We start from the raw sequence: 25,324 nt of genomic DNA on the forward strand, positions 1-25,324 counted from the left end.
AAGGACATTTTGAAGAATATATCAAATGCATGTCTGCTGAAACAGAAATAGATCCTGAAGTATTTTTTACTCTAACTATTTTACTAATTCTATATTTACACCCAAATGCTTTCTGAATTTTTCACCCATGTTTCAAGGTCAAGGAAAAAGACAAAAACAAAATAATTTTCCAGTAATCATATTCTATAAATTGAAACCAGCTCAAGTTTTAAAATACTGACTATTTCTTATAGTGGGCCTTTAGCAAATCAGGTTTTTCAGCATTTAAGGTTCTGAATTATGTAACTCTGTACCTTGAGTCACAACAGTTTTGACTCTTTGCTTGTATTAGGTAACCATGTGAATGGTTATGTTGTGTGTTATTAAGTACAAGGAGTATGTGGGGGGGGAGGGGTAAATGTAGGACAAGATTTGCAACTACAACCACAGAAGAAAAAGACTGTAAGCTCCTAGTTTTCAGAAAATACCGAGAAGAAAAATCTTTTCCATCTTGGTCATTCTGATTATATTTTCTCTCAGGGATAAAAAATCTCACATTTACTTATTAAACCTAATCTTTATCCCTTCAATGTTCTTGGAATAGGAATAGACTGTCTTGAGGAAACTGTAGTTCACGTCAACCAAAAAAAATTATAGGTACAAAGATAGTCTTATACTTAAATGTATTGTTGAAAGATTCACCTGGAGTGGAGGAGATGGTTTTATTTTTAAAAAGAGAAGTGGGGAAAAGTGGGAATGAAATGACTATATTTGTGTGTGTATTCTCACACATATATATTCTCATACACACAAATCCTTACACTTCTGTAAAACAGCAGCTTGTTTCATTTAGAAAAGTTACTTCTAGAAGAGTAACCTCTGTCTCTTTAAGGACCATGAGTGAAAATGGAAGTCACTAGTGAAATGGGACTGGCTGTAAACTGCTCCAATGAGATCCTGGGAATCTTGCTGAGAGAGGATATTCAGGGTTGGACTAAAACGTCAGTGGGAAGTGGGAAGGAAGAAAAAGACAAAGTTAGGTAAGAATGTTTTTTAAAAACTAGAGTGAATTTACTTTCAATTTTAAAGTAAAAGAATAGCAGAATAAGACTCGGTATAAAATACAATTAGATTGAATTAGATATTACTGAATGTGAAATACTTAGTATTTTCTAATTCCTGAAAATATTTCAGAGATGTCTTTTTAAAATATAGCTTCAGGAATTCCTGCTGTGGTGAAACAGGATTGGAGGCATCTTTGGAGTGCTGGGACACAGGTTCGATCCCCGGCTTGGCATGGTGGGTTAAGGATCCAATGTTAAGTTGAAACTGCGGGTTGGATCTGATCCCTGTCCCTGAGCATCCAACAAAGAAAAAGGAAAAAAAAGGGGGGGGGAGTAACACTATAGCGTCAGAGTAGACCAGGGTTATACACAATTTTACTTGCCCATCTTTAATATAAATGATTTTAAAATTCCCATTTAACTTTAAATCCAGGGAAATCTATTAAGAGTGATGACCTGGTATAAAAAGTGGGGACCCATTTAGCTTTCTTTACTTTCTATTCTCAAAAACTGCCTTCGACCTCTGCGTGGTAATGGATATAGATTGTTGACTGTGGCCCACCTGCTGTTTCAGTGTATTTTACTTGAGTACTTTTGCGATGAAATTTGGATATAAGGAGAACTAGGTCGTTCCTGGAACAATGGGTCTCAGCCGCTCATGCCTTTCTCTCACATAAAACATGTAAAATTTTTCACCTCATGTATTTTTCCTCTAAATTTCACCCCACCTGCGCCCCCCGTCACCGTTGTCAAAGTCACGTGGAAGCCAAGGTTGGGTGACTCTTCGCTGCACTTCACCCCGACGGTAGGGAACACATTCGAGTTTAAAGACAAGTAGGATACACAAAACACACTGGAAACAGAGACTTCTCAAAGACTGCTTTAGGCGAAGGGCGCTCGGAGCATCTGCCTCGGTGTGGAATGCCCGGGGCTCCTGTGCCAGGCGACCACCTGGACTACAAGCACTCGGGAGGGAAACGGGGAGCAGTGAGAAGATTTCTCAGGGAGGAAATTGCTCTCTGCTGCAGACCTCTTACAAGTTCAGCGTCCAACTTAATCACCTCTTGGCCCCTGGCCACCATCGCCTCCATCAGAGCGGACGACAAAAACAGTTCAGTAGCAATAATGGGTATCAAGGACAGTGTGTAACTGGAATTAGTACACGGTCGCAGCCCGCTCCCCCGCGGTCACGGAGACGCCAGGACTTCGAAGGGTACAGAGCGAGCCCGAAAGCACCCGGAGCTCCTGTTGCCCTGCGCTATGTCAAGACAGTGAGCAACATCCCCGCGTGGCTACCACCGTGTCGAGCCCCGGGGGAGACTACAGCTCCCGACAGCCCCCGCGCCGGCCGCGCGCCCCCGCCCCTCGCGCGCCCCCGCCCCGCACGCCCCGGCCCCCCGCCCTCGGGCCTTAGGACGGGACGGGGAGGAGGGAGGGAGGGAGGAAGGGGCGCCTGCGACGGGAGGGATTCTGCTGAGCGCGTGAAGCCTCGCTGGCGTCTGGTCCCGGAGTCAGACGCTGGCGGGCGCGGAGTTTCTCACGACCGGCGGAGCCCGCTTCTGTAAGTAGTCGCCTCAGGGAGCGCGGAACAGACACCGAAAAAGTTAGCGCCGCCGCGGCGGCCGCTTTGTTCTCCCGGCCCGTGGGGTGAGGCGGCAGCCCCTCCCCCACCCACCCGCACGCGGCGGCGGCGGCGGCGGCGGGTCTCGGACTCCGCGCCGGGCTGGGCGGCGGCCGCCGGGGCTGGGTGGTAAGTTGGCTGAGCGCGCCGCGAGAGGAGCGGGCGGTGGGCGCGGGGGCAAGCTGGGGCGCCGGCGCGGCCGCCAGATGGGGCCAAGTTCCGGCGTGGGCGCCGACGCCAACTCGGAGTCGCGCTCCACCAGCGACCACCGCGCCGGGCCCGTAGCTCATAGTCTGTTTCCACGTCCCCCCAACAAGCTCCCCACGCCAGTCCCGCGTTACTCAAGCTGTCGGATTTTGGATTAGCCTTTCCCTTTGATTTTCTCCACTTTAGTTTGTAGTCGTCTTCAAGGGTGAGTCAACGGTGCTTAGAGAAGGAACGTAAGCCCCCACCCCAGTTTCCTGACTGTGTGTATGTAGTTTTGCAAGTTGCAGCGTTGCTCCGAGTCGGTTTCATCCCTGGGAGCTTTTTCTTAAGATGAAACACCGAGAAGCGTGACTGTTTCTTCGAGCAGTAAAAATAACTACATACTATTAGATTGCCTGTTGGATATTTTATTTCAAGTCATCGCCAACAGCAGCATAGGCCTTGCCGCGTGCAGGCACGAATGTAAAGCGGGCGACAGCGTGTGTGAGACTTGCAGACTTTTCCATACACAGATTGATGGCTTGGACGTAACTGTCTCTTCAGCCACACCCATCCCCACAGGAAATAAGACTATCGGTGTCATCTTTGATTAGGAAGGATAAGTTACACCCTGAACTACTATTTTGTTCGACATAGCTTTAATGAGCTGTAGTCGTAAATGAAACGAAAATGTTTAAAATTCTGTAATTTGTACCCTAGAAAATGTTATCCTGTTCTGTTTCTACTTTGTACTTAAGGCTGCAGTTCCTAAAGTCTTAGCCGCTCTGATTTTGCTTAGATCAAGCTTACTTATCAACTTTAAGGCAGTGAGGGTGGGGAATACTTATGAATTTGCTGCTGAAGGCGCCCATAAAGTTCCCCGACCGAGGTCTAGGCCACTCTTACTTAATAAAGGAACGCTTTCCTCCTTTCCTGTTAGGATCTGGATTGAGAGTAAGCATGGACATTCAGTCAAAAAAAAGTTACAAGTTTTAGTAAAATTATTTAAAACGTGTCACAGAAAGCCTATGTTAGTTAGGTTTTGCTTCTTAGGTAATAGAGATGTGATAGGCCTGATCATAGGCGCTTGAATATTTGACAAGCCTTTTCCATCCTAAATTCTATAATTTAACTATAGCATTTAACTTTTTAGAATGATTCAAGAATGTTGTCTGGTTAATTATCTTGAAATGAATTTTTTAAGCATCCTAGATTGTAATGAGTCTTAAATGTACAAATTTTATAAGCTTTCAGTTTCATGAGATGACCTCTTTAAAATAGCAGTTTCTCTCTCAGTGGACTGTTTTTCGTCTAAGCACTGCCACACACGTGAAAAAGAGCTAAAATAAAGTTTTTGAATATTAAATTTTTGAAATTATGTAACAATTTAAAAAATATACAGAAAAAAATGAATCAATGGACATTGTGTTTTCATTTTAAAAAAGGCATTCTAAAATTGATTAAAATATTACCATATTGGAGTTATCTGCTCATTTTTAAAAGAAACTAGTTTTACGGAACTTAATATTTGGGGAAATTATTGGCTAGTATAATTTTTATTATGCCTGTGACTCATAATCTGTGCAGATAGTACTTTTGAGTCTGATTATGTAATTCACACTGAACTTGTATGTGCTCCTCTAGAGCAGTTGTCTTGTTAATGAAAAAACTAGAGATACTGTACTTAGATGTTTTAATTTTAATTTCAGTGTAGAAGAAAGTTTTCTCCACTTGTGTGGTTAGGTTATAGTGGTCATATGTAAGAAATTACTCATTGGGTACTAGTAGGCAGTCAGATTTCTCAGATACCACTGGTGCAGAGAGGTGATGAAAATACATCAAGCTCAACATAAATTCGTACAGCAGTGCCAGACTGGCAGTCCATATTCTTATTACTGGATAAACTTTTTAGGGCCTGAACAGAGAGCAGACTTGGTGTGCTTTTTCTATACTGTCTCTGACAATAGAAAAATGAGATTTAAATATCCCTGGTCAAGGTGACCAGAATTTTAGCAGCAGTAATTTAAATTTAGTTGAGGAGTTCCCGTCGTGGCGCAGTGGTTAACGAATCCGACTAGGAACCATGAGGTTGTGGGTTCGGTCCCTGCCCTTGCTCAGTGGGTTAACGATCCAGCATTGCCATGAGCTGTGGTGTAGGTTGCAGACGCGGCTCGGATCCCGCGTTGCTGTGGCTCTGGCGTAGGCCGGTGGCTACAGCTCCGATTCAACCCCTAGCATGGGAACCTCCATATGCCGCGGGAGCGGCCCAACAACAACAACAACAACAAAAAAGACAAAAAAAAAAATTTAGTTGAATGCTGAGCTCTTAGGAGGAAAAACATTTATATTAATCTAAGGTAATAGATTTTTGAAAAGAAATATATAGATATAGGGATCGCCACAAACTATGACTTTTAATAACCAACAAAATAATTTGATTTTTTTATACAACATGCAAAATAAAAGCAACATCAGGATTATTAAGCAAAGCCAAGCCTGTGTCAGGTAGAACATGGAAACTGACTTCAGCACACTGGTCAATATTGCATTTAGAGGCCACAGGCATTTTTACATACTAAAATAATGTAGTACATATCAACAGGAGAAAAAAAGACCCTACATTCATTAGCATTCGTAGCACACAGAACTAAATTCAACCAAGAACACCTGTTACTAATAGGGAGTCATGGTAAATATTTTGCTATTCTGAATAGGAAAGACATTTTACCTCTCCACTTTAGACCTTACTGAGTACAAAAAAGATGCTGGCTATACTAAATAATTGTGCTTCCTTTTGAAATATTTACTAGCTGGATTTATTTTGCCTTCCTAGAATCCTCTTTGCTTCTCTTTCTGCTTCCCTGACTCCTACTTACCCTGTAGATCTTATATTCCTTAAAGGTGCCTTGCTTGTGACTTCAGTTGAAATTAGGTCCTCTCACTGTACTCTGTCATGCCACTTTTCATAATTTTGATTGCCTTATTATTTATGTGACTATTTGTTTAGTGTGTATGTGCCACATCACACTATAAGCTCCAGAGAACACAGTATCCATGTCTATTTTGTTCACTGCTGGACAACCCCCAGAGTCTCTTAGAACAGTCTAGCAAATAATAGGCACTCAGTAAATATTTGTTGAGTGAAAATGCCGCCATTAGACCTTCATATAATTAGAAGCTTTTCTAAGAAATGAGATAATGTACATGTTGGAGGAGTTGAGGGAGAGGGAGAGAAAGGATAGAACAACTTGTGATGTTGCCATGAAGTAACCCTCAGTTAAGTCCCCTGACCTCCAGGGCCTTTGTTTTTACCTAATCTGTAATAGAAGGGCAGGTCGGGCTCAAGATCCTTTTAATATGCCATCTTTTGATACCATTCAACAATAGTGACATTATGTAAGCTCATTTGAATGGAGTATGTGACAGAAAATTCCCCAAAAGGATATTCGAGGCGTTCCAAATAAACAGAAATGCTTTCCAACTCATAATCATTAACAAACTTATCTACTTAACGTGTAATTTATAAAGTGTAAGATATTACTGTTGTCTCAGTTTTCTGATTGAAGCATGAAGGTAAAATTAATTAGAATTATTAGTTTTTTGATATTTAGTTGTAATATTTTGCACCCTACATCTTGTTACATCTTAAAGATCAAATCACGGTCCCATAGAAGAAAACATGGAGAGGGAAAACAGATGGAATGAGTAGGCAGAAGCTAAGAAGACAGCTCACTTAGTTTCTTCTATTTGTGTTCATGTTGAAACTTTAAAAAATATTTTTATACAAAATATTACGGTTTATTAATACTTATCAATAGTTTTGATAGTCGATTGTAGTTGTATGACAGTTAATGTTACTTGGTTAGTATTAGTGGGTATTATAAAATGGAAATTCAATGGGAAGACATCCATCAAAAATAAACTATTATTGAACACAATAGTATCTTGTATTTTGAAGTATTTAACCTGCATACAGTATTATTTATAGATATTTTACTTTTTTATGACAGTTGTTTAGCTTCTTGAAACTACTCAGGTCAAGACCTCATGTTAAGGACCTCATTACCTCAGAAAAAAATTGTGTCAGGACCTCATGTTAAGGACTTCGTTACCTCAGAAGAAAATTGTTGGAGGTAAAATTAAGTGGTGTGAAGGAACATGGGCTTTGGAGTCAGGGAAACTTCACATAAAACCTAGTTCCAGGGAATTCCCGTTGTGGCGCAGCGGTTAACGAATCCGACTAGGAACCATGAGGTTGCAGATTCGATCCCTGGCCTTGCTCAGTGGGTTAAGGACCCGGCGTTGCCATGAGCTGTGGTGTAGGTTGCAGACGCGGCTCTGATCCCGCGTTGCTGTGGCTCTGGCATAGGCCGGTGGCTACAGCTCCGATTAGACCCCTAGCCTGGGAACCTCCATATGCCGCTGGTGCGGCCCTAGAAAAGGCAAAAAGACAAAAAAAACCCAAAAACCTAGTTCCATTATTATTAGTTATGTAGCTGTGGGCAAGCAACAGCTCTGAAACTGGTTCCTTTTCTGTAAAATAGAGTTAAACAAATCTAGGGTCATAGCAAAGATTTAATGAAGTATCATATCTGAATTACAGTGTTTAATGTAAAGTAGGACCCTGATTGATAATTCCTTCATCTAATTACTGTGAAAATTGCCAGAACTTTACTGAGCACTTATAGTAAGCCAGGTACCATTGTAGCTACTGTATGTGCAGTAGCACAGTCCTCCTGACATCCTGTGAAGTAAGTAAATAGTGCTGTTATTTTCATTTTACCTCTACGCTCTGCTGTGATACAGAATAAAACCAGTTATTTTCTTAACCCCTTTTCAAATATTTGAAGACTGTTACTCTATTTGGTTTTGTTAAGCATATATTTGTTGTATAACATTGTTTTCACCTTTATCTGGATACATATTATTATTTTTTTTAAATCAATATAGCTCTTAAAAATGTGGACCATAAAAATTAATACAAAGGTAATGTATACTGATTAGCAACCAGTATACAGATTGAGGCTGACATGTTCTCCGTGTCCTGGGGGTTTAGGTTTATGTTAGTTCTTTTAGTCACCCATTATATTAGCAGCTCCTATTAAATTCTTGGGTTGATAACTCATCCATTGAACAGGGTCTAAGTCAGCATTTCTCCATTTCTGTATTGCATTTAACTTTTTAAACTAAATGCAAAGCTTTACACTCCTCATTGTTACAGTTCACTTGAATTTTAGTTTATTTCTCCTGATTGTACAATCTGAGGATTTTAGAAGCACGTCTTCTACAGCTTTATCATCATGTAAGTAATCAAAAACAATATGGGGCCAAGAGTAGAGTTATAAGGGACTCCCCTAAAGGCTTCTCTCCTGAGTTGGTACAGAGCAGCAAACTTAACCAACTACACTAACATCTAATGCACACATATTTACAAAAATAGCATGGAATACCTTCTTGAATATGGGTTCTGCCAGAATACACTTGTTTTTTTCTGTCTTTGCCAATTGTGTGATCTTAAGCAAGTACTTTAATCTCTAAGCCAGTTTTCTTAACTGTAAAATGGGTTGTTGTGAGGCTTAAATGAGGAAATTCATATGGAGTGCTTAGAACAGTGTCTGGCAGATACAGATCAGTTACTGTGAGTTGTTATTATTTTCTCCATCTAAAGAGGCCAATCACATTTTTCCAAGGTATAAATGTTGTTGCTTTGGGATTAGTTGTTCTGTTTGAATTTATGCTGACATCTAGTGATCATTTTATTTTCTAGGTATTCAAAAACCATTTGCTGGGAATTGCCATTGTGGTTCAGCCAGTTAAGAACTCAACATAGTGTCTGTGAGGGTGTGGGTTCGATCCCTGGCTTCATTCAATGGGTTAAGGATCCAGCCCTGCTGCAACCTGCGGCCAACATAGGTCACAGGTGCTGTTGGGGTCCCTCGTTGCTGTGACTGTGGCATTGGCTGGCAACTGCAGCTCCGATTTGACCCCTAGCCTGGGAACTTCCATGTGCTGCAGGTGTAGCCATAAAAAGAAAAAAAAAATTTGCCTTCATAATTTATTCTCAGATTTGACTAAGTGGTTAATATTAAGTTTATATGTCTGTAGTTTCTGAAATCTGCTTCCTCACTCCTCTAGCCCACAAAACTTGAAGCAACTCTTATCTATCTCCAGGCCATGTTTATTTCTCTCTTTCTGAGCTCTGTCTCCAAGATTATAGATGTCAGCTTTGTGATTGCACTAATTGCTTTAGCAATGTGGAATGGATTGTATCTGGATCCAGAGACTTGCACTCATGAAAGTGTGTTTTAGTCTCTCTTATTCATCAGGCTCAGGTTTCAGTTCTCAATGCTCTTCTACAACTTTAGTTTAAAAACTGAGAGAAGGTAAGCAAAATACAAGTTGAGCAATTCTGCCTTCTCTCTGTGCTCTTTCAACCTTAACAACATCCTCTCTGAGCAGTGATTCTCTCAGTTCCTTGTTCTCTTTGAGAAATAGTCTGTTATTGTGGAGACAGCACTTGGTTGGAAAGTATGAAACTTGGGTCCTCATTCCCACTCCACCTCTTAATAGCCATGTGATGCTGGGCAAGTTACTTTATCTGCTTGTGCTTCAGTTGTCTTATCTGCAACAATAATAATATTTGCCCTGTCACGTTTCAAAGAATTATCATGAGATCAAGTGTATGAAACATTTACAAGGTGTTAAGTGCTGTACAATAGAAGATGGGATAAAAACTATTTATTTGAATGTAGCTCTAAAAATTTTTCTCTCTTAGCTGTTTTTTCTAAGCCTTAGTTTTTCCTGAGCTTTCTCATTCCTGATGTTATCTATATGTTTTTGCTTTTCTGTTATGTTCATCCTATTTTATTTAGTCCCATTAACTACTCTCGGAAAGTCATTCTGCAACCGCACTGGATGCTTCACTTTTTTATCATTAGCATTGTTTATAGGTATATAGATGGAATATAAGTAGAAAGATCTAGCTCTTGTGAGCCTTTCATTTAGCCATAGGGTCCTTATGTAAAACTGTGATACAAATGTAAGTGTGCTTAGTGTTCTCTTTTTCACTTTTAGAAATTTTTTATGATGAGATCACTTTCTCCTATGTTCCTGTCATTAGTATGTGTTTGGTACTTCTTTGTGTGCCATATAACTGTGTTTAGTATATGCCCTCTTGCTTCCTTAGTTTTCTGAAAGAAATATGTCTACAAAGCAAATCAGGAGTCATGTTTTGGCAGAATTCGACTTTTAATATAAAAAAGAATCCTCTTGTATATGTTAAGACAGTGTTATACATTTTTTGTCAAATGGTATATTATTTCTATGACAGTGTTACTTTTACTATTCTTATTTGTTTTATTTTTCTGTTTTTGTCGTAATTCCATTATATATTTGTAGAATAAAAGCATTTGACCTTCAAGTTTCAATTATTAGTGAGGATACAAGGGGTATTTATTTTATTTTTTTATTTTAATTTAATTTTTTTTGAGCAGGAGGCTCTCTCTGAAATTATGCCTGTAGAAAAAATGGCTCTGATAGCTAGACCCAAAAAAATAGCTATCCATTAAGATTTATTGGTGAATCATAAACGTACAAGCAAAGTTATTTTAAAAAGTATAAGGATCTTGCATTTTTAAAGCAATGTCAAGTGAGTATAAAATATTAAAAGTTTTAAAAAATTTCTTCCAGGCTGACTACATTTCAGAAAGCATCAACTTTTTCTCAGTGGACTCATTCGTCAAATGGAACATGCCTATACTATTTTAAAAAGCTTTGTGCTTAATCCTGGAAAAATTAACTGCCCCAAAATGAAAATGAGGACATTTGAGAAGGTGATTTAAGGTGTGGACCTTTGGGAAAGCATCCCATTGATTCAGTGAACCAAAGGATAAATACTGAATAGATTAATCCTAAACACTTACTATTTTTTACCCAGGAGGATTTCATCTTGACAGAAAAACTTACTCATTATGTATTTTCTGAAATTAAAAGAGAGAGACAAGAATAGACTTAAAATAGATGAAAATGTTTAGTAAATAAGCAATGTCAACTCTCTTTTGATGAGGATACTTCAGTGATGTCAAATCTTTTCCGAATCCCTAGCTGTGGCTCTAAAAACAAGACTTTTTTTTGATGGGACTGATATTAAGGGAAGTAGGACGTTTTGTGTATTCAACTCACAGTTGTAGAACTTGCCATCATCAGCATGTGTGGCTTAAAAGAGGAAATAAAGAAGCTTTCAACTAAATCCAAAAGTACAGTCATTTTTCTGCTACTGTGATTTTAAAGCCTCTTCATAACCATTGAAAAAGAGTTGACAACTGTTTTAAAAGATTAAAGAAAGGCAGATGTCTGCAAACAATTCTCCTCCATCAGCCCAGAAGTCTGTATTACCTGCAAGTCTTCCTGCTGTGCTTCCAGCTCCTTCTCCATGTTCAAGTCCTAAAACAGGACTCTCTGGGCGACTCTCTAATGGAAGCTTCAGTGCGCCGTCACTCACCAACTCCAGAGGCTCAGTGCATACAATCTCATTTCTCCTGCAAATTGGCCTTACACGAGAAAGTATTACCATTGAAGCCCAGGAACTGTCTTTATCTGCTGTCAAGGATCTTGTGTGCTCCATTGTTTATCAAAAGGTACTGTGCCTGCTATTTATGTCAACAGTTTTTCTAATTAATATTGTTTCTAATGCATTTCTATATATTATTCATGGAACAGTGAGTTGACACAGGTGGATTAATCAGTGGTTTATATCTTTATTCTGAGCATTTGGGGGAGAGTCCTAACAGACTAAAAAGCCTAAGGTCTGAAATTTCAGTCTTAACAACTGGAGCCTCTATCCCAGCTTTAAAATACTGCTTTTTCAGTCTGTCTCTTTAAGAGCAGGAAACTCATTGTAAAGTCAGGGGACTTAAGAAATCTCATTTGTTTTCAGAGAAAACAGTCAGGAGGCAGAAGGCACAGGCATCAAGGTTGCCAACCAAAAAAATGGGACACAGCAGTAGCTGAGCCCAGGTCCACACCTTGTTCTTCTTAGGTGCCCTGTGTTCCGCTCTTTTGTAGACCCCCTTCCTTCTCTTTAGATCCTGATTTCGCCTAAACTACCAAAGGACCACACTCTATGTCTCTTAAAAAGGTAAATGAGCTTTTAACATATATTAGAATATATGAAAATTTGAAAACAGTGATTTTGTTTCCCATCCACCCACCCACTGCCCTACTATACCATTTTAAAAGGAGTCTTAGCTAAACATCTTTAATAATCTTGATTCGATAGATGAGCTTATATGTTCTATATTTTATCATCAAACTGTGTATATAGGTAGTGTGGATTGGTTACATGTCCTTTTCAATGGACCAGGCCTGTGTTTCAAATAAATTAGTATACTTTATGTTTCAAAAATCCTATCAGTAAGAGTTACATAGATTCACTCTCTAGTCTTTATTTTTTATTTTATCTTATTTTTATTTTTTGCTTTTTAGGGCTGTACCGCGGCGGCACATGGAGTTTCCCAGGCTAGGGGTCTCATCGGAGCTAAAGCTGCTGGCCTACACCACAGCCATGGCAACACCAGATCCAAGTCGTGTCTGCGACCTACACCACAACTCATGGCAACGCTGGATCCTTAACCTGCTGAGCAAGGCCAGGGATTGAACTTGCAACCTCATGGTTCCTAGTTGGATTTGTTTCCACTACACCATGACGGGAACTCCCACGCTCCTAGTCTCAATGTTTTTGTTTTAGTTCCTTATGCTTTATATGGTCTGTCGTTATCTTCTAACGTAGAAGAAATTAACAGTTGAGAAAATGTTATTCGGTTTGTGAAAATAACCCATGTCTCCTGCGTGTTAACAGTGACTTATCTATCTAAACGTGGCCTGAAGTAAGAGTAGATTTTCTTTTGTAGAGCTATTGAACCATATATGTGTCTTTAAGTATCTTTGCTTTTAATTTCTCTTTCATCAAATGATACCAGAGGTTTTTATAAATACTTTTGCAACTAGGTTTTTAATCTAAAGGTAAGATTTTTAACTTAAGTAGTTGTTTTATGTGAGCCCGTAGAAATTCATAACTAATATTTTGGCAGAGTCTATACTGTTCAGTTTTCAATCTTTGGAAGTTTTATGTAGTTCTTATACGGAGGCATACTGATTTTCTACAGGATTATTTTAGAATTAATGTTACTTCCTCATTAATACAGATGTAAGAAGTGGGTCAGATGGATCAAGTTCTTGGGAAACTAGATTAAAAATCATAATCCATGAAAAATTTGAGTGAAGCCAAGGAAATAAACAAGATATGGTTCAAGAAAAGATAATTCAGGATAAACTTTATGCAGATATAGACAGAATTATTGATTATGGAGATAGCCAGCATAGAATAAATATGATAGTGAACTGAATTTGAATCAATATTGTAGTGATACGGGGATGTATTTGGCAAAAATGTATAGCAAATATGTGACATAAACTTACTACACACTTGTTTTGGCAAGTGCTGGAGTCCTAGCTATTGCTTAAGTGTAGTGAAAAATGGGTTTGTACCTATGTCAGCTCAAATGTTTATTAACTATATAACTTGGTGTAAGTGATTTGAATTCACTGGATTACATTTCCAGATCTATCAAATGATTGAGCTGAGATGATTTCTAGTGTGTAATTTCCAGCGGTGAAATTCCGAATCATTTAGATCTTCACTGCTAAAGACAGATAAAGGAGAAAGGAGTTTTAAGGGATGACCTGCATAGGTCCTAACTGGAAAAATATCTTAAAAGAACCTGCTCAGATTCTGGGCTTTTATAGAGAGGTTTCATTATCTGGATACCTGACTCATCTGAGAGATGGAAAAACCATGTCAGACGTTCTTTTCTTTTTACGTTCTTTCTGGGATTCTTGCTTGCTAATCATTTACTTTCATTACCCACACATGCACAGGTCCAGGTTAACTCCCAGGGTTCTCATGGGTATACGTGCTTTTCTTATTTCTGTTCTTAGTCAATAAATAACTTATTGAACCTTCTAAAGGGAGAGTACTGCTTAAATTTAGGAAATAGATAAACTAGATGTCCCTTTCTTCAAAAAGCTTATAGTATGGTGAGAGAAACATTCATCAGAATTAAAACATGAAGGCTAGAAGGTGAAGTTAAGTTATATTCTCAGGTTGATAAAGGATTTAGAAGGCTTCCTATGAAAATTACCATTTCATCTGAGAGTTAAAGAATTAGATTTCATAAGTTCCTGTTGTGGCTCAGCAGGTTAAGGACCCAGTGTTGTCTCTGTAAGGATGCAGGTTTGTTTCCTGGCTTCAGTCAGTGGGTTAAGGATCCAGTGTTGCCACAAGCTGTGGTGTAGGTCCCAGACACAGCTTGGATCCTATGTTGCTATGGCTGTGGTAGAGGCCGGCAGCTGCAGCTCCAGTTTGACCACTAGCCTGTGAACTTCCATATGCTGCATGTGAGGCCATAAAAATTTTTTTCAATAATACGAGAGGTAAGGAGCACTTTCCAAGGCGAAAGAACCTGGATGAGCAAAGATATAGGAGGGGGAGGAGGAAAATTATAATTGACAACATTTATTGAGTGCCTACTCTGTGTCAGGAGTTCCACACACACTTTTCTTTTTTTTTTGCTTTTTGCTTTTTTTTTTTAGGGCTGCACCTGCCACATGTGGAGGTTACCAGGCCAGGGGTAAAATTGGAGCTACAGCTGCTGGCCTATGCCACAGCCATAGCATCATGGGTTCTGAGCTGCATCTGTGACCTACACCACAGCTCACAGCAACTCCGGATTCTTAAACCACTGAGTGAGGCCAGGGATCAAACCCGAATCCTCATGGACCCTAGTCAGGTTCATTAACTGCTGAGCCATGAAGGGAACTCCCACACACACTTTCTACTTCATCCTCAAAACAATTTTTGGTACATCTCACATAGTTAATCTTTTTCTTGTATTGGTAACTTTTAAGCTGTCTATTCTCTTAACTTTCAGATGTGAAATGTTTTACCTACAGTCATCATGCTGTACATTGCTAGAACTTGAAACTGCAAGTCAATGAACATAGAATAGCTTTTCATTTATTTGTGTCTTTTATAGTTTCTTTCGTCAGTGTCTAATAGTTTTCAGTGTCTTTTACTTCCTTGGTTAAATTTGGTTTTAGGTATTCTTTTTGATGCAATTGCACATGAAATTGTTTCTTTTTTTCTTACGGTTTTTTTTGTTGTTGTTGTTTTTGTTTTTTTGTTTTTTTGCTTTTTAGGGCTGCACCTGCAGCTTATGGAGGTTCCCAGCCTAGGGGTCCAATCAGAGATACAGCTGCTGGCCTACACCACAGCCACAGAATGCTGCCTCCTTAACCCACTGAGCAAAGCCAGGGATTGACTCCACAACCTCATGGTTCCTAGTCGATTCATTCCCACTGCACCCCATAGGAACTCCCTGAGATTGTTTCTTAATTTCTCTTTGTTATTAGTATTAGAAATGCAGCTGATTTTTTGTATATTGTATATTATTTGTATATCAATTTTGTGTCCTGCAACTCAACTAAAATTAATCCTAACATTGTTCTGGGGGGGGTGTCTTTAGGTTTTCCTATATATAATATGCCATCTGTAAATAGACAGTTCTGCTTTTTCCTTTCTGATTTTTATGTCTTTTATTTCTTTTTCTTGCCTAACTGCTCTCACTAGGACTTCCAGTACTATGTTGAATAAAGGTGGTGAGAGTAGGCATCCTGTCTTGTTCCTGATCTTAGAGGAAAAGTCTTCAGCTTTTTACCAATGAGTATGATGTTAGCTGTGGGCTTATGAATACATGGTCTTTATTATGTTGAGGTACATTCCTTCTACACTCACTTTTTTGAGAGTTTTTATCATAAGTAGATGTTGAATTTGGTCAGATACTCTTTCCACATTTATAGAGATGATCATGTGATTTTTATCTTTCATGTTGTTAATGTGGTGTATCACATTTATTGATATGTGTATGTTGAAATGCCTTTGCCTCCCTAGAATAAATGCCACTTGATTATGTGTATGATTCTTTTAATGTGTCATTGGTTTCAGTTCGCTAATATTTTGTTGAGGATATTTTCATTTATGTTCATTGGGGATGTTAGGCTGTAATTTTCTTTTCTTGTAGTGTCCTTGTCTGGCTTTATTATCAGGATCATGCTGGCCTTGTTAAGTGAGTTTGGAAGTGCTCCCTCCTCTTCTGTTTTTTGGAAAAATTTGAAAAGTATTGGTATTCTTATTTAAATGTTTGGTAGAATTTAGCAGTAAAGCCATCTGGTTCTGAGCTTTTATTTGTTGAGAGGTTTTTTTGGTTACCGATTCAATCACCTTATTAATTGATCGATTCAGATTTTCTTTTCCTTCATGATTCAGGATTGGTAGATGGTATATTTCTAGGAATTTATTCATTTCTTGTGTCCAATTTGTTGGTATGTAATTGTTTATAGTCTCTTGTGATTCTTTGTATTTATGTAATGTATTATCAGTTGTAATATCTCCTTTTTCATTCGTAATTTTATTTATTTGAGTCTTCTCTTTTTTTTCTCTTGGTCAGGCTACTTAAAGGTTTGTCTAGCTTATCTTTTCAAAAAAAAAGCCCAGCTATTTCATTTTTTTCTGCTGTCTTTTTAGTCTCTGTTTCATTTATTTCCACTACATTTGTTACATTTTTCCTTCTACTATTTTTTTTTATAGTTCCTTGAGGTATAGAGTTAGGTTGTTTATTTGAGATCTTTTTCCCCCTTAATATAGATATTTATTGCTATGAACATCCCTCTTGGAACTGCTTTTGCTGTGTCCTGTAAATTTTTTTAGGGCCACACCTGCAGCAAATGGAGATTCTCAGACTAGAGGTCGAATCGGAGCTGTAGCCACTGGCCTATGCCTCAGCCACAGAAATGTGGATCCAAGCTATGTCTGTGACCTGCACCACAGCAACACTGGATCCTTAACCCACTGAACAAGGCCAGGGATTGAACTTGCACCCTCATGGCTACTTGTCAGATTCGTTTCTATTGCACCACAATGGGAACTCCAGTTTCCATTTTCATTTGTCGCAAGATATTTTTGTTTGTTTGTTTCTTTTTTGATTTCACTTTGACCCATTGGTTGTTCAGTTGCATTTTGTTTAACATATTTGTGAATTTTCCAGTTTTCTTGCCTTGTAATTGATTTGTAATTAAGAAAAGATGATGCTTATATGATTTGTCTTAAATTTATTAAGACTTACAACTTGTCTTATGACCTAATATATGATCTGTCCTGGAGAGTGTCCTGTGTGTGCTTGTGAAGAAGGTGCCTTTATCTACTTTTGTCTGGAATCTTCTGTAAATGTCTGTTAATTGTCTGGTCTAATGTGTAGCTTAGATTCATTGTTCTCTACTAATTTTCTGTCTCTTGAAAATGGGGTATTAAAATCCCTATATTACTGTATTACTCCCTCTTTCTCTTTTCAGGTTTTTTTGACTTTTCTAGGGCCGCTCCCGCTGCATGTGGAGGTTCCCAGGCTAGGGGTCTTATCAGAGCTGTAGACGACAGCCTACACCAGAGCCATAGCAACTCGGGATCTGAGCCACGTCTGCAACCTACGCCAGAGCTCACGGCAATGCCGGATCCTTAACCCACTGAGCAAGGCCAAGGATTGGACCCACAACCTCATGGTTCCTAGTCGGATTCGTTATTCACTGAGCCACGATGGGAACTCCCCTCTTTTCAGGTTTTTAATGATGCTTTATATATTATGTCTATTTTGGGTACATAAATATTTACAAATGTATATCCTCTTATTGGATTGACCCCTTTATTATATAATGACCTACTTTGCCTCTTACAACAGTTTTTGGCTATAAGTCTGTATTATATAAGTTAGCTTATGTACTTTCAGATATACTGTATTCTACTCTTCATTCTCTTAACTGTGTTATTTGGAGAGCCAAAGTTTCTTAATTTTGATGAAGTGTAGTTAATTTTTTCCTTTATGGATAGTGCTTTTGTTTCATGTTTTTTAAAAATTTGCGTAAATAAAGATGAGAAAGATTTTGTCCTATTTTTTTTTTGAAGTTCCAATTTTAGTTCTTTTATGTCTATGATTTATGTATTAGTTTCATGGGAGTGCTATCTGAAAGTACCACAGTTATATGGTTTAAACAACACATTTATTTTCTGAAAGTTCTTGAGGCTAGACATGTTCAGTCTAGGTATCAGTAGGGTTGGTTCTTTCTGAAGACGGTGAGCAAGAATCTGTTTCATTCCCCTCTCCCGGCTTCTGGTGGCCTCGAGTATTCCTTGGCTTGTATATGGTGTTGTCCCTGTCTTCGCTATAAGTTACTGACTCTGTGTAGAAATTTCCCTTTTTCACAAGGACACAGTTATGTTCAGTTAGAGCCTACCTTAATGACCACATCCTAATTTGTGTGTGTGTGTGTGTGTTTTTAGGGCTGTATGCGTGGCATATGGAGGTTCCCAGGCTAGGTGTCAAATCAGAGCTGTAGCCGCCAGACTACTCCAGAGCCAGAGCTGCGTCTGCAACCTACACCACAGCTCATGGCAACACTGGATCCTTAACCCACTGAGCGAGGCCAGGGATCAAACCCATATCCTCATGGGTACTAGTTGGGTTTATTAACTGCTGAGCCACATGGAAACTCACCTCCATCCTAATTTGATTGTCTGCAAACACAGATACTGGGGTTTAGGACTTTAACATTTTTGTGTATAGTGAGTTAAGCATCAAACTTCATTGCTTCATGTAAGACGTCACATTTTCCCAAGACTGTTGAAAAGACTGTTCTTCGCATACTGAATTACTTTAGTACCTTTGTTATAAATCAGTTAACCACATAGATCTTAGCTCTTTCTCAACACTGTTCTGCTCTGTTGACCTATGTGTATATCCTTAAACTAATTCCATGCTATCTTGAATTCTTTAGTTTTGTAAAGACATGAAGTCAGATGTGTAAGTCCTCCAACTTTTTTTTTTTTCAAAATTGTTTAGTCCAATCTGCATCCTTTGCATCTCCGTATAATTATAAAAATCAGCTTGGTGATGTCTACAAAAAAAAACTTACTGAAATTACATACATCTTTTGTCTGTGTTTCATGTTTCTGATGCAGTTGTCATTGTTTTTTTTTTTTTTAATTTCTGGTTTCTGATTTTTCATTTTAGCATATAGAAATACAATTGATTTTTGTACATTAACACCATATCCTGCAACCTTGCTAAACTGACTTACTAGTTCTAGTAACTTTTAAAGTTTCTTTACAATTCTCTATATAGATGATTTTTTTGTAATTAAAGATAGTTTTATGTTTTGCCTTACAGTATTTCTTTTTCTTGTTTCATAGTGGAGGCTGGAACCTCCAATACAGTATTGAAAAGAAGTGGTAAGAGAGGACATTTGTGTCTTATTCCCAATCTTAGAAGTAAAATCATTTAGTCTTTTACCATTAAGTATTATATAAAGTTTTTTTGATGTTTTTCATCAGGTTGAGGAAGTTCCTCTCTATTCTTAATTGACAGATTTTTTTTTAATGATTGTGAACTTTAATACTTTTTCTTCATTAATACTTCTTCTGTTTTATCCTGTTAATATGATGAGTTATTTCCATTTACTTTGAAATGTTAAACTAGCCTTGCATTCCTAGAATGAATTCTTTTGATCATTATATATTACCTTTTTATATTTTTTTTGATTCAATTTACCTATATTTTCTAAAGATTTTTTTCTGTGCAAGATCATGAGGAATATTGGCCTTTAGTTTTTTTCTTCTGTTGTCTTTGTGTAGTTTTGGTATCAAGGTAATGTTGGCCTTGCAAAATGAGTTTGGAATTATTTCCCCATCTTCTGTTTTCTGAATAAATTTATGTAAAACTGATAATGCTTCCTGAAATGTTTAATAGAATTCACCAGTGAAGCCATCTTCATCCACTAATGGGCCTGGAAATTTCTTTATGAGGAGGTTTTAAACCCAGTTCCTATTCTTTAATGGACATAGAGCTGTAAAGGTTGTTTATTTCTTTGTGAGTGGACTTTGGTAATTTGCATCTTTAAAGGAAATTTCTCATTTCATCCATGTTGTCAAAATCCATTGGCAAAAATTATGCATTATGGGAGTTCCCGTCGTGGCGCAGTGGTTAACGAATCCGACTAGGAACCATGAGGTTGCGGGTTCGGTCCCTGCCCTTGCTCAGTGGGTTAACGATCCGGCGTTGCCGTGAGCTGTGGTGTAGGTTGCAGACGCAGCTCGGATCCCATGTTGCTGTGACTCTGGCGTAGGCTGGTGGCTACAGCTCCGATTCAACCCCTAGCCTGGGAACCTCCATATGCCGTGGGAGCGGCCCAAGAAATAGCAACAACAACAACAAAAAAAAGACAAAAATTATGCATTATGTTCTTTTATTATCCTTTAAAGTCTATAGAATCTCTGGTGATAGAAACAGTTTCGTTCCTGATATCGATAATTTCTGCCTTTCTTCCCCTCCTCACTCCCTTGTTCTTTCTCATAGAGATTTTTATCAACTTTATTTTCAGTAAACTAGTTTTTGGCTTTTATTGATTTTCTTTATCATTTTTTCCCCCTTTTTTCTACCTTCTTTGGATTTAACTAGCTTTAATTTTTTCAGTTTCTTAAGGTGGAAGCTTAGGTCATTGATTTGAGTCTTTTTTTTCCTTGATGTCAGTCGAGTGCTATGTTTCCCTCTAAGCACTACCTCAGATACACTCCAGACTTTGATGTTTTCATATTCATTCTATTCACATTATTTCCTGATTTCTCTTGTGATTTCTTTGATCCATAAATTGTTTAATTTGGAAGAATTTGGAAGTTTTTCAGTTACTAGCTTTATTTTAATTTGGGCTCGAGAATATATAATATAAACCTATATAATTTATTGAGATTTGGGGGTTTTTTAGTATAAGATTTTGCTCTTCAATATATTCTGTATGTGACATTTTGCAATTTTTAAAAGAATGTATATTCTGCTTTTGTGGAGTTTTCTATGAGTATTAATTAGGTAAAGTAGGTTGTTTGTGTTTTCTGTATCTTCTCTTTTTAGTTGTTCTGTCATCTACTAAGAAAGGAGTATTGAAATCTCCAAACTATAACTTTAGATTTGTCTGTTTCTCCTTTCAGTTTTGACTAATTTTTGCTTTATGTTTTTGAAAGCTCTGTTATTTGCAAGCACATTTGGGATTTTTAGTCTTTCATATATTGATCCTTTGATCCCTTTTTCAATATAACTTTTCTTCTTTATCTCTGATAAAATATCTTGCTTTGAACTCAGCTTTGATTAATATAACCATTCTGGCTTCTTTGTTTTTTAATTAGTGTTTGCATTGTGGTATCTTTTTACATGTTCTTGCTTATAACTTCTCTTGTATCTTGTTTTTTTGTAGAGTTCATGTGGTTGGGTCATGGTTTTTAAATTTAATCTGTCAACTTCTGCTTTTAAGTGTTTAGACCATTTATATTTAACACAAACTTTAATATAGATCCATTTAAGTTTTCTATTTTTTTCTTCAGGTCTTCGGTCATTTTCTCTTTTTTTCTGCCTTCTTTTGAATTATGTTCTATAATTCCATTTTACCTCCACTATTGGTTTATTATACTCTTTAAAAAAATATCTTTTAGGGAGTTCCTGTTATGGCTCAGCAGAAACGAATCCAGTCAGTATCCATGAGGATGCAGGTTCAATCCCTGGCCCCGCTCAGTGGGTTGGGGATCTGGCATTGCCATGAGTTGTGGTGTAGGTCACAGATGTGGCTAAGATTCCTTGTTACTGTGCCTGTGGTGTAGGCTGGCAGCTGTAGCTCTGATTTTACCCCTTGCCTGGGAACTTCCATATACTGTGTGTGGCCCTAAAAAGCAAAAAAATAAATAAATAAAAATATCTTTTAGCAACTCCTCTAGTGTGGGGGTCAGCAAACTGTGTCTGAGGGCCAGATCTGACCTATCATCTCTTGTTAGTAGAGTTTTTATTAGCACACAACATGCTTATTCATTATTGCCTTTGGTTACTTTTATTCTACAATAGCAGAGCTGGAGTTCTTGTCGTGGCTCAGCAGTTAGCAAACCTGACTAGCATCCATGAAGATGCAGGTTCGATCCCTGGCCTCGCTCAGTGGGTTAAGGATCTGGCATTGCTACGAGCTGTGGTGTAGGTCGCAGACACGGCTCGGATCCCGAGTTGCTGTGGCTGTGGTGTAGTAGGCCAGCAGCTGTAGCTCCGATTGGACCCCTAGCCTGGGAACCTCCATATGCCACGGGTGTGGCCCTAAAAGGCAAAAAGACAAACAAAACAACAACAACAACAAAAAACAGCAAAAACAATAGCAGAGTTAAGTAGCTGTGACAAAGACTGTTTGGGCCACCAAACCTAAAATATTACTTTCCGGCCTTCTATAGAAAATATTTGCCAATCCTTGCTCTGGTTTATATAATATGCATCTATATCTTATCATAGACTGTCTTTAAACATATCATACCACTGTATAATGAAATCTATACCTTAGGACAGTATGTTTCTATTTTCTTTCTATTGTCATTTGTATTAGTGTTTCATACACTTTATTTCTGCATGGAGTCGATTCTCATTATTTGTGATTGTTACGTTCTATTAAGTGACCTCAAATGCTGAATGGTGAATACTGAACCATTGCTCCTAGGGGAGATACAGGGTTAAGTTCCTGTGAGCATCAGGTCACATTTTCATCAACCAATAAATGCATAATCTTGTTTTCCCTGTGCTTCTGCTTAAGGACACCTTATTTAATATGTATTATTGATTCATTAACATTGATATCATGGCCAGAAGCACTGTAATTTATGCCTGAATGAAGCTTAATCTAACACATATTTTCTCCTAGCCTTCTTGTACTTAGAAACATTAGACAACGTATAAGCACTATGCTTGGGAGCCATTTTTTTAATTCAGTGAATTTTATTATATTTATAGTTGTACAACTATCACCTTAACCTAATTTTAGAACCTTTCCATTCCAGACCCCCAGTCCATCCCTTCCCCTGCTTGGGAGCCATTTTAAACAGAGAAATCAGCATGAGAAAGCCCCCAAATTCAGAACATGTGGCACCAAATAGACTGTGAAAAGGACATGCATATTACACTGTGATTGATGAAACAAGAAGGCAGAGCATCATCTTGTTCAGTTTTAGCTGGGAACATGCACAGAATGACCAGTTTTTCCACCTTCTCTGTGTGTGCAAATGACTGCAAAAACACAGAAAGTGTTGATTTGGGGATTGCAAATAAATCTTAGCAAGTAGACACATTTCACAGATACAGAATCTGCAAATAATGAAGATTGACCTTTGCTACAGATCACACAACATATTATTTTTCTTGCTTTTAACAGTGCATTGTTTTTAAAAAATTAAAATTGAGAAAAGTGATCTTTTGTAAACACGTATTTTACATTTTCAGTACTCTTCATTACTTTGTGTTAGATCTGAATTGTATGCAGTATGTCCTTTTTCTGCCTTCATTTAGGTTTTTCTCTTCTTAGTTTTCAGCAATTAGAGTATCACGTGCCTTATTGTAGTTTTCTTTCTATTTTGTTGCTGAGGTTTGTAAAGCTTGTTCTTGAGGTCATAGTTTCTTCAACTTTTGAGACTTTTTGTATTCATTGACACTTTTAGTCTTTTCCTGTGTCATTTTCACTACCCTTTCCAAAATTCTAAACATGTTCTTTGCTTTCCTTCTACTCTTCTTTCTCTCTAATCCAGACTTTCACTTGAAATATGTAGTGTAGTAAGAAGGCTGCATATGAATTGCATCCAGGTTGTGCCATGACCACATCTGAGCTAATGCACTATTTTAAAACCATTTTCAATCCCAGCCTACTGTTGGAAATAGGTTGGAGTGTGAACCAAACTCCTTGTCAAAGTTTTCTATGATTCAGTAATTTTTGATAAGTTGGTCAGTTTGTTACAAGCAGATGAACATGGTAATAACACATACTTGGACAAATGCAGAATTTACTTCAATGTTTGTGTCTTTTTCTTATAAAATCTTATCCAGTACAATCTATTTTTAAACAGTACACAGGAAGATTTTCTGATTACCCTCAGTAAGCATTTCCTAATGACCAACTTTTTAATTTTTTTATTTTTTTGTTTAGGATCAAAATTTTCAAAGTGTGTCATATATACGCAAAAATAGTTAAATTTTCAAAAATATTCTACCACCAGGTTACAGTGTTGTGAAGGACCAAGTTTCTTACATGTTTATAAGGTTCATGCATGTGGTTGTAAGCTTATGTGCAACTTAAATGTGACTTACTTTGAAACAGTGGTTTTCAACCCTGGCTGCACCTGAGAACAACCAAAAGAGTCCTTTTCCCAGAGCAATGAAGTCATGCTCTTTGGGAGTAAAGAGTTAATAAAATGCTCTATCTGTAGTTCTAATGAGCAGTCAGAATCAAGAACTTTTACTCCAGGAGTTCCTGCTGTGGTACACTGGGTTAAGAGTCTGGTGTTGCTGCAACTATGCCATCTTTCTGTCAGCTGAAAAAGAAAAACAGAAACAAAAATGCCTCTAATTGACAGGCATAAATGATCACCTAAGTAATAATCTGAAGATTTTTTTTGCAAATATTTAGACAGCATATTTTGTTGTATGAGCTCGCCACTGTTTTCCACACATAGAAAATACAATAATATGTATTTTTTTTCTTTTTTAAAAAAATTTTGATTGGCACACCTATGGCACTTGGAAGTTTCGAGGCCGAGGTTCAAACTAGAGTGTAGCAATGACAGTGATATGTGGTTAAATTATAGGCCAAAAGGGAAGTAACAATAATAAATTTTTAAAGCATCTTGTAATTCAGAAATTGAATAAGGTCTGCATCAGATTATAGGTTGATATGATAGTTGAAATTTTTATATTAAAAAATGTTAGTAGTTTCATTTCTTCTACTTGGCAGTTTACAGAGAGCTAAATAATAGTGTGATAACAGTTACCCCTTTCCTGGGTGCCTTTATCTGTCAATGACTTCATGCAGTTGAACAAATATTTGTGGTATACTTATTCTCTTCAGTCACAGTGCTGGATACTATAAAGCCTATCAAGGTAAAAGATTCCCTGCCGCTAATGATTTGTACTCTAGAAAAAGAGAAGATGAGTGAATGTCAAATTACGTGAGATAGATCACTAAAAGTCCTGAAATGAAGGTACAGAAATGGTAAAAAGGAAGAACTATCATCTTGGGAAGTTATAAAGGCTTGTTTTAAACCCTTCTCTTTATTTTTTATCACAACTGTAGTCCTTCACCTGGGGGAATAAACTTCTGCTGCTAGAATAGTGCCCTGCTGCTACTTGATAACTTGTAGCATGAATAAACCAAGATGCCTTTAAGAGAGAGCAGAAACCAGTCTACTTATGCACATACGGACTCTTCATTTTTATCATGGTCAAATGAATAAAGCTCTGTGCTTCTGCTTCCTAGCAAT

General features: G+C 37.8%; 2 protein-coding genes across 2 annotated transcripts in view; both read left to right on the plus strand.

The window, feature by feature from the left end:
* The first annotated feature begins 885 nt into the window (after positions 1-885).
* On the plus strand, positions 886-10,679 carry LOC125128482 (uncharacterized). The gene is made up of 3 exons (XM_047782812.1): positions 886-1,014; positions 1,853-2,604; positions 10,540-10,679. Exons 1-3 carry the CDS (start codon positions 886-888, stop codon positions 10,631-10,633), a joined length of 975 nt encoding a protein of 324 aa, XP_047638768.1. The 3' UTR covers positions 10,634-10,679.
* Positions 10,646-25,324, plus strand: part of PRKD3 (protein kinase D3) — a 91,182-nt gene continuing 76,503 nt past the window's right edge. The window contains exon 1 of the mRNA XM_047782272.1: positions 10,646-11,486. Coding sequence (XP_047638228.1) covers positions 11,199-11,486 — 288 coding nt within the window. The 5' untranslated portion in view covers positions 10,646-11,198. The remainder of the gene's footprint in view (positions 11,487-25,324) is intronic.

This window comes from Phacochoerus africanus, chromosome 5, assembly GCF_016906955.1.
Source record: "Phacochoerus africanus isolate WHEZ1 chromosome 5, ROS_Pafr_v1, whole genome shotgun sequence".
In the NCBI taxonomy this organism is placed as follows: domain Eukaryota; kingdom Metazoa; phylum Chordata; class Mammalia; order Artiodactyla; family Suidae; genus Phacochoerus; species Phacochoerus africanus.